The sequence below is a fragment of the Gigantopelta aegis genome, chromosome 3 (genome assembly GCF_016097555.1).
Source record: "Gigantopelta aegis isolate Gae_Host chromosome 3, Gae_host_genome, whole genome shotgun sequence".
Lineage (NCBI taxonomy): Eukaryota > Metazoa > Mollusca > Gastropoda > Neomphalida > Peltospiridae > Gigantopelta > Gigantopelta aegis.
The window spans coordinates 77,552,183-77,561,823 of record NC_054701.1 but is presented as its reverse complement, the minus strand read 5'-3'; the positions used below and the strand labels follow the sequence as shown (position 1 = coordinate 77,561,823).

At 35.5% G+C, this 9,641-nt stretch overlaps 1 protein-coding gene across 1 annotated transcript; it reads right to left on the bottom strand.

Moving 5' to 3' along the window:
- Nucleotides 1-276: 276 nt before the first annotated feature.
- Nucleotides 277-5,848, bottom strand: LOC121368854 (paired box protein Pax-3-like). The gene is made up of 3 exons (XM_041493603.1): nucleotides 5,797-5,848; nucleotides 2,560-2,738; nucleotides 277-921 (listed from the first exon to the last, which is right to left on the bottom strand). The coding sequence occupies exons 1-3, from the start codon at nucleotides 5,846-5,848 to the stop codon at nucleotides 277-279; spliced, it is 876 nt and encodes a 291-aa protein (XP_041349537.1).
- Between the last annotated feature and the right edge of the window lie 3,793 nt (nucleotides 5,849-9,641).

Here is a 9,641-nt window from a genome sequence, read left to right as displayed (position 1 = left end):
CACTAGGTATTAAGCACTAAGCAATAAATATAAAGGAATTGTCCACACCAGAACTGAGCACTATTGCTGACGTACATGTGTTGGAGGAATTGGATTTCCAAATGCTTCCATTACAGAATTAAAATGAAATAATAACAACCCAAAACGTTAATTGTTCAACAATCTATGGGAGAGAAAAAAAGTCACAAAATGGCGGGATTCGAACTTTCAACATAGATTCAAATGGTATGCGATAACTGTAAATAAATGTACATTCATTCAAAAGAAACGTGATTTTCACTTGCTGTTTTCGTCATCAGAAGATGTACTGACGTTGATGTTCGCCGACTCTAGACTGGTACCCGAGTTGTTCTTGATGTCAGCGTGTCTGCTCTCAGAACTGGACCAATCAGAGAGATCCAGTGGCGCCATCTTGAGGGGAATCTTCATGGGCGTGGTTGTCGCGATCAAGCCGCCGGTGTACAAGCTGGAGGTGTAATTCTGCCTTGCCGGGGAGACGTCAGTGAAGGGGAACATCGTCTTCAAGGGGGTGCTAATCGTGTTGTATCTTGGAGAGGCAGGAGAGTCAAAGAATTTCATGTAGTTGGGACTGGTCGGCGACCACAGAGGAGAATTCGGACTGCTGCTGGAGTATCCGACGAGGTCTGGGTAGTGACTCTGGATCGCCGATGGGTGGACCGCCAAAGGGTGGATCGCCGATGGGTGGATCGCCGATGGGTATAGGATGCTGTAGCCGAACATGTAATTCGGGTAGTTCAAAGGGTTGGCCATCTGTTGTGGTCGTGGAGTGAACGTCGCCAGAGGTTGCGGTTTCGATGGTGTAGTCTTGGGTGGGGAAGGGGATTCGACGGGCTTTTCGCATCTTTGTGTGGGCGCCCCCTTGTTGCGGCGAAGGCGGGATCGACGGTTTTGGAACCACACCTATAAAATAAAAGTATTAATAAAGGACATACACAATGTACCATTAATGATTCAACATAGCTTGTAGAGTTTAACGTTTACTTTATTTTGTTTAACGACACGACTATAGAAAATTGAGTTCTTAAAGGGACATTCTTGAGTTTGCTGTAAATTTTAAAGATGTTATCGACTAACAGAGACTTTTTAACGATTGTAATTAAATATCAAATATATTTTTCTGCATAAAATATTAGTGGCTGCATATTAAACGTGTTTCTAATCGTTCTGATAGTTGTGCTAGGTTAAATTTAATTTTATACAGACACTGATATTCTAAACAAGAAAATATATGGAATATATAAGTTTAAAGGGACATTCCTGAGTTTTCTGCATTGTAAGATGTTTCCGACTGATAAAATATGTCTACGATATGTCTGCGATTAAACTTACACATTAAATATGTTTTCTTGTTTAGAATATTAATATCTGTGTATTGAATGTGTTTCGGGTCGTCTTAATATTTGTAAGAAGCCCAAACTGGATTTTGTCTTCAAATAATTTCGAACGTACGATAAAATATATTTTATGAAATAAAATGAAATTTAACCTAGTACAAATATTAGAACGATCAGAAACACGTTTAATATACAGCCACTAATATGTTATAGAGAACAATATATTTGATATGTAATTGCAATAGTTAAAAATTGCAGCAAACTCAGGAATGTCCCTTTAATCGTAGAAATAATTTATTAGTCGGAAACATCTTACAATGCAGCAAACTCAGGAATGTCCATTTAATCATCGGCTATTGGATGTCAAACTGGCGAACGTTGTTGTTGTTTTTTTTGTTTTTTTGTTTTTTGTTTTTAAATCGATTTGGCTGAGCTCTACCTAAGAAAACACAAACTCGTGCTTACGATAACAACCAATAATGAGGTAAGCACCTGTATTCTAGACTCGTTGAATCAAAACTAACTCGTTCCTGACGTAAAGATAAAACCAATATTCTAGCTTCGTTGAAACAAGACTGCACTAACTCGTGCCTGACGTAATGATAAAACCAATGAGGTAGCTTTTGTATTCTAGTTGTATTCTAGCCTCGTTAAAACAAGACTACGTTAACTCGTGCCTTAAGTAATGATAAAACACCGGCCTAGATGGCGCAGTAGTTAAGCCATCGGACTATATAGGCTGGTAGGTACAGGGTTCGTAGCCCGGTATCGGCTCCAACCCAGAGCGAGTTCTTTAAGGCTCAATGGGCAATGTGTAAGGCCACTACACCCCCTTCTCTCTCACTAACCGCTAACCAACTAACAACTAACCCAATGTCATGGACAGACAGCCCAGATTTCTGAGGTGTGTGCCCAGGACAGCGTGCCTAAACCTTAATTGGATATAAGCACGAAAATAAGTTGAAATGAAATGATGATAAAACCAATGAGGTAAGCACCTGCATTATAGCTCATTAAAACAAGACTACATGGTTGACTCGTTCTTGACGTAATGATAAAACCAGTATTCTAGTCTCGTTAAAACAAGACTACGTGGTTGACTCGTGCTTGACGTAATAATAAAACCAATATTCTAGTCTCGTTAAAACAAGACTACATTATCTCGTGCCTGATGTAATGATAAAACCAATGATGAGGTAAGCACCTGTATTCTAGCCTCGGTTACCCCGACCGACTCCGCGAGCTGCTCTCTCTGGTTGATGTCCGGGTACTGGTTGGTTTGAAAAGACTGTTCCAAGGTGTCGAGAGCGGAGTCGTTGAACAGTGTTCGGTTACGACGTTGTCGGTGACGTGGTGGGTCGCTAACGATGTTACTTCTCTCTGCTGAAAATAAACAATATAAATACGTGGTTACGGAAATTGCATATATTACAATAATAAAATGTAATGAATGTAATTAATGTACAGGCGAAGATTTTTTTCAGCACAAAATAAAATAAAATCTTTTAATTATTTACACCTTTAATTTAATTTAATTTAATTTAATTTAATTTAATTTAATTTAATTTAATTTAATTTAATTTAATGAATTTAATTTTAAATGTTTTTTTTTTTAATTCTTTAAAATTAAATTTGAAATTTAAAAATAGAAAAGAGTAGAATAAAATGATAATAATAAAAATAAAAAATAAAATTATATATAAAGTTAAAATTTTTAAATGAAAATAAACTCATTCATTTAATAGTTTATAACCACTCTCGATCCCACAGTGTACCCTGTTCAGACTACCTGGAAATGACCTGATTCAAAGCTGGATCCTATCATGGTTTTACATGAAGAAGTAGACTAAATTTTCAATTTAGTAATATTAAGTTTTTCAACATGTCCCTCAACTTCGTATATAGACATACAATAAAACTGATAGCAACAGAATTAAAAGATATTGTACTATAGTTGTTGTTTTTTAAAGCCGATGTATTCAATAAAAGAAAATCTTAGTTTAAACACAATATTTGTTTCTGTCAATATATTTGACAGTTTGGATTGGTCAGCATGTGTATTTAAAGACATTTCACCATATTTTACAATTATGGTGAAAATCTTTGAGTGGCTGGTGTCCATATGGGAAGGGCAAGGCTAAGAAATGTTGATAAATACTGTTTGGCAAGATATTTACTAATTACAATTAATGAAAAGAAAGTGATGTTTGTTTATTGACACCCTTGGATAGCTGTTTTCTATGGTCGCATGTCTGTCGTTACCACCCTATATACTAGTATACATGCATTTTAGTTAGTTGGGATCGATCCCCGTCGGTTTTGCCCATTGGGATATATCTCGTTCCAGCCAGTACACCATGACTGGTATATCAAAGGCCGTGATATGTGCTATCCTGTCTGTGGGATGGTGTATATTAAAGATCCCTTCATACTAATGAAAAAATATAATGGGTTTCCTGTCAAAATTACTAAATGTTTGACATCCAGTAACCGATGATTAATAAAGCAATGTGCCCTAGTGGTGTCGTTAAACAAAACAAACTTTAACTTTTAACAACATTTTAATGCAGCATAATTTTCTATCTATAAAGTATTGTGTTTAGTTTTCAAATATTTAATATTGATGGAGAAAGAAAATGTGTAAACTAGTGGTAGAGCGCCCGCCTAAGATTGTCCGATGTGAAACCGTTGGATTTGCGTATATCAAAGGCCATAGTATGTTCCCTCTGTACCGACCTCGGTATTCTGTAGTATCGTGGTTAAGCCATCGGACATAAGGCTGGTAGGTACTGGGTTCGCAGCGCGGTACCGGCTCTCACCCGGAGAGTGTTTTAACGACGCAATGTAAGACCACTACACCGCCGTCTGCCTCCTAACCACCTAACCACTCATTAACTTAGAACTAACCCATTGTCCTGGACAGACAGCCTAGATAGCCGAGGTTTATGCCCAGGACAGTGCGTTTGAACCTTAATTGGATATAAGCACGAAAATAAGTTGATATCAATGAATGTTCTCTCTGTTGCAAAGTACGTATAAAAGATGACTTCCTGCTATACGGTAGGAGTACCCTATGTGGCCGCATGAAGTTTGCTGTCGTACTATGTAGACCGTGTGTCGTGATAATGTGTATAGCTAGTTGGTAGTCTGAACCTAGCAGTAGATACCACACAGTTGTAGTTTAAAATGTGCTGAGGTGTTGTTAACATCTCTTCCTACCCCAAACGTAATTCTCTTTTAATCCTGAATATCTGTAAACAATAGTTTTCAGTAAATGAAATGGATGGGCAAACAGGCGTACATTAAAGCGAATATAAATAATAATAATATAAACGAGATGACGTTACATACTGTATAAAATTAAATTAATCCTGAATATATCTTCCTAAATGACATATATTATTAATATTGCGCTTTATTTTATTTTTAGTCTGCTTTCCTAGCTGTGAATCTATAAGAGTAGTCTGTATAGCAACTCCATAGCAACAGTTGGGTTTAATATCTTGGTCGCTAATATAACATATTATCTGATTCAAATTAAAACTAAAATTTTATTGATGTAATATTGTTATTTTAGCTGAACCTGTCATTTATATTATAACATGTTTGCTGTAAATTAAAAAAGTAAATAATAAATAATTTTAATAAACATTTTTGCTGCAAATTTAATAAAATAAATAATAAATAATTTTAATAAACATTTTTGGTATAATAATAAAAAAGTAAATAAAGAAATTAATTTTAATAGATAAAATAATACGTTCTTGTCATACACTGCAATTTATTATCATCTCTAATTATAACAGAAACCAAAGTCTTGAAGTAAAAAATTTTTTTTTTCAAAACTAAAAATCCTTTTATTAAAAGGAATCTAGAGTTTACAACCATTGTAAAATATTTCCGACTAATAGAGCCTTTTCGATGACGTAACATACAAATTAAATACATTTTCTTAATTAAAATACAAGTGTCTATATTTACAAGGTGTTTGTTGTTGTCCTAATGCTTGTAGTAGCCGAAACCGGATTTTACCTCCCAATAATTTCGTACGTACAAAAAATCTAAAAACTGTAAAAACTGAGTGCTACAAACATTAGTATACGACCGCAAACACATTCGATATATAGATACTGGTATTCTAAACAAGAAAATGTATTTAGAAATAATAGTCGCCAACAAAGCTCTGTTATCGCAAACATCTTACAATGGCTGCAAACGCAGGACAGTCCCTTTAAATGTTATATTTTGTCCTCTTAATATATGCACAATTATACCTCCTGAATAATTTAGAGATTTGCTAACCCTAGAGTAAAAAAAAATAAAAAATATTAGAATTAAAAGTATTACATGGAAACGATTGAAGCATTTACATGTTTCCCATTATTAAAGAGAATAAAACGTCTGATAATATGGTCAATAAAATATTTTAAAATGTACTCACCAGCACCGATTCCAAGAATAGAAGCCACTGAATGGTTGGTTTTGGTTGCCATGGTAATTAAAATTCCAATTTGTGAACACAACTTAAAAATATAACTCCTTTTACACTTACGAATAAAATCTGGTTTGAAATAAGATGAGAACAGTTCACGAACTAATTTATACCCCGAACAAATTACTGATCTGTTTCAAAGCACACACGTATCTATTGGTCAGCTAAAAACAAAAGACGTTTGACTTCAAAAGTAGAACTTGATTTCGAATTAAAAGATTAAAGAATGCGCAATTCATTGCCGCTCGGTCCTGCAAAGAGCAAACAAAAAGATGCCACATTAATTATTGTCAAAACATCACGGTTTACATTATGCAGACAATTACTCTGTTGTTACAATATTCTCATTGGGGGTGTGATTAGGGTCGACCGTGCAATGGCTTCGTGGATAGGCGGGTGTTGTCGACAAATCTTTTGAACTTTGTAGTCTTCGGCGACTTTGTGTTGAAGGATTAACCATTCCGAGCACTGATTCCGACCATTTAACTTGAAGCAATACTCTTTTGTATCGCTGTGTTTTCCAAACTCCATAGAGCCGATATTTTTATCGGATCCAATACAGATTGTTGTTTTGTTTTTGTTTTAATAGCTTTTTATAATCTGCAAATGCATTGATGTTGAAAATAAATTTAGTTTTAAACAAAATATGATACATATTAATATATTGTTAAGTGTACAGGTAATTTAAATAACACCCACCCCATATTTTGGCTTAAATTACTATTAATATATTTAAAATTTATTAAGTTTTTCCAAATTAAATGTATCACTTCGATTAAAATTCGCTATTTCTGTTCTGGACAGGAGATCTGGCGCAAATCAGAACTCGTGCCCAGGATGGACGTGCCTGAACCGTCAGTAGATATGGGCACATTACAAACCGTCTAAATTCTAAATTATACATTAGGTTAAATCATATAGCTATTAACACCTTATTATTTGTCGATCTCAATTTAACATTACAGGGAAATAGTCTAATTTGCGAAGCAGTTTAACATTTCATTGCTGAAAGCAAAAGTTTTGGCTGATAAAACCATAGACTTTCTTATTTTCCTACAGCTCCTTCACTGTTTGTACATAATTATACATAGAAATAAATATTTCTAATGTAAATAATCATATTCATATTCTTACCTTCGTTTGACACCCAATAGCCGATATGTAATTTTGTGCTGTATGTCGGTAAACATTAAACATTCATTCATTCATGCATTCATGCATTCATGCATTCATTCATTCATTCATTCATTCATTATTTCATTGTTCTTGTTTTTCGGGCTCTAGTTTAGATACATATATTTATAATTAATATTTACATTTCTAATATTTTACCCCCCCCCCCCCCCCAACTATATGCAATAATTTTGAAGCATCATTAAATATTTTAAATAAGATTCTTCTTTGTGTAATAGAATCTTCTGTCCATGTTGACTATACATGACTTCAATTGCATAATGAAGGGACAAGTCGTTATATAGGCTACACCTGTTGACCAATCCCATCTGTCAACATTTACCAGAACTAAATATTATTTAAATTTTCATTTCAACTTATTTTCGTGCTTATATCCAATTGATGTTCAAGCACGCTGTCCTTGGCACGCACCTCAACTATCTGGGCAGTCTGTCTAGGACAGTAGGTTAGTTATTAGTGGTTAGTGAGAAAGAAGAGGGTGTAGTGGTCTTACACCAACCCACTGAGTCGTTAAAACTCGCTCTGGGTGGGAGCCGGTACTGGGTTGCGAATCCTGTACCTACCAGCCTTATGTCCGGTGGCTTAACCACGACACCACCGAAGCCGGTTGTTTAAACTAAAGTATACATAAAAGAAAGAAAGAAAAACATGTTTTATTTAACGACGCACTCAACACATTTTATTTACGGTTATATGGCGTCAGATATGGTTAAGGACCACACAGATTTTGAGAGGAAACCCGCTGTCGCCACTACATGGGCTACTCTTTCCGATTAGAAGCAAGGAATCTTTTATTTGCGGGCCTAACCACGACGCCACCGAGGCCGGTAAAGTATACAATACTTTCTCACCATATATTATTACTAGACTAAACGTCTGCCTCTGTGGTGTTTTCTCCTCCTGCCTACTTTTCTATGGGAAGAATCACTACTATGGTAATCGTGTTTGAACCCTCTGGATATAAGCATGTTAGTACCTAATAAACGATCAGATAAACGTTAGTTTTGTTTGACTACACCACTAGAGGACATTGAATTATTAATCATCGGCTATTGGATTTCAGACATTTTGTATTTTGTTTTAGAGTAAAACCGCTACTTTTTCCATTTTCAGCACAGTCGTGGGACATTGGTTGGACAGGCGCAAAAAAAACAAAAACAAAAAACGATCAGAGAATTTAGGGAAATGGAAGGAAATGTTTTATTTAACGACGCACTCAACACATTTTATTTACGGTTATATGGCGTCAGACATGGTTAAGGACCACACAGATTTTGAGAGAAAACTCGCTGTCGCCACTACATGAGCTACTCTTTCCGATTAGCAGCAAGGGATCTTTTATTTGCGGGCCTAACCACGACGCCACCGAGGCCGGTAAAGTATACATGACTAACGCACCATATATTATTACTAGACTAAACGTCTGCCTCTGTGGTGTTTTCCCCTCCTGCCTACTTTTCTATGGGAAGAATCACTACTATGGTAATCGTGTTTGAACCCTCTGGATATAAGCATGTTAGTACCTAATAAACGATCAGATAAACGTTTGTTTTGTTTGACTACACCACTAGAGGACATTGAATTATTAATCATCGGCTATTGGATTTCAGACATTTTGTATTTTGTTTTAGAGTAAAACCGCTACTTTTTCCATTTTCAGCACAGTCGTGGGACATTGGTTGGACAGGCGCAAAAAAAAAAAAAAAAAAAAAAAAAACGATCAGAGAATTTAGGGAAATGGAAGGAAATATTTTATTTAACGACGCACTCAACACATTTTATTTACGGTTATATGTCGTCAGACATGGTTAAGGACCACACAGATATTGAAGGAGGAAAGCCGCTGTCGCGACTACATGGGCTACTCTTTTCGATTGGCAGCAAGGGATCTTTTATATGCACTATCCCACAGACAGGATAGCACATACCACGGCCTTTGATGTACCAGTCGTGGTGCACTGGCTGGAGCAAGAAATAGCCCAATGGGCCCACCGACGGGGATCGATCCCAAACCGACCGCGCATCAAGGAAGTGTGAGAATAGGGAGAGTATTTTATTCATAATATTGTTTTATTTGATGATTTTTATATTTACTAATTATGGACAATATCGTTATGTATTATATCGTTAAGCTTAAAGGGACAGACCCTAGGTTTTAAACACTAATGCATATTTGTCACTATTAGAGCAGTTTATTATCACTGAAATCAAACATTACATATATTTTATTGTTTAGATTATCTATTTTCGTGCAACCGACGTGTTTCTGGTCATCCTAGTGTTTCTAATACCACAAAATGCATTTTTCTTAGTTTTAAAAACGCACGTGCGTCTGAGAAATAATAGGTATTGAGTCTATTTTAAACGATATTTCACCATTTCAACGTCACGGACTCTTGTTTCACTATCTTGTAACGTTATCCAAATGTGTTACAGGTTTGTAACTTAACCAAACTTAGTGTCCATTTTTACGATGTGAAACTAGGGTATGCGCCTTTAACGACAGTTCTTCTAATTTAACAGCATTTAAAAGGCAACTTAATTTTCTATTTATATAATATTAGATTTAATTTTCAAACATTTAAGAAGTCTTTTAATTG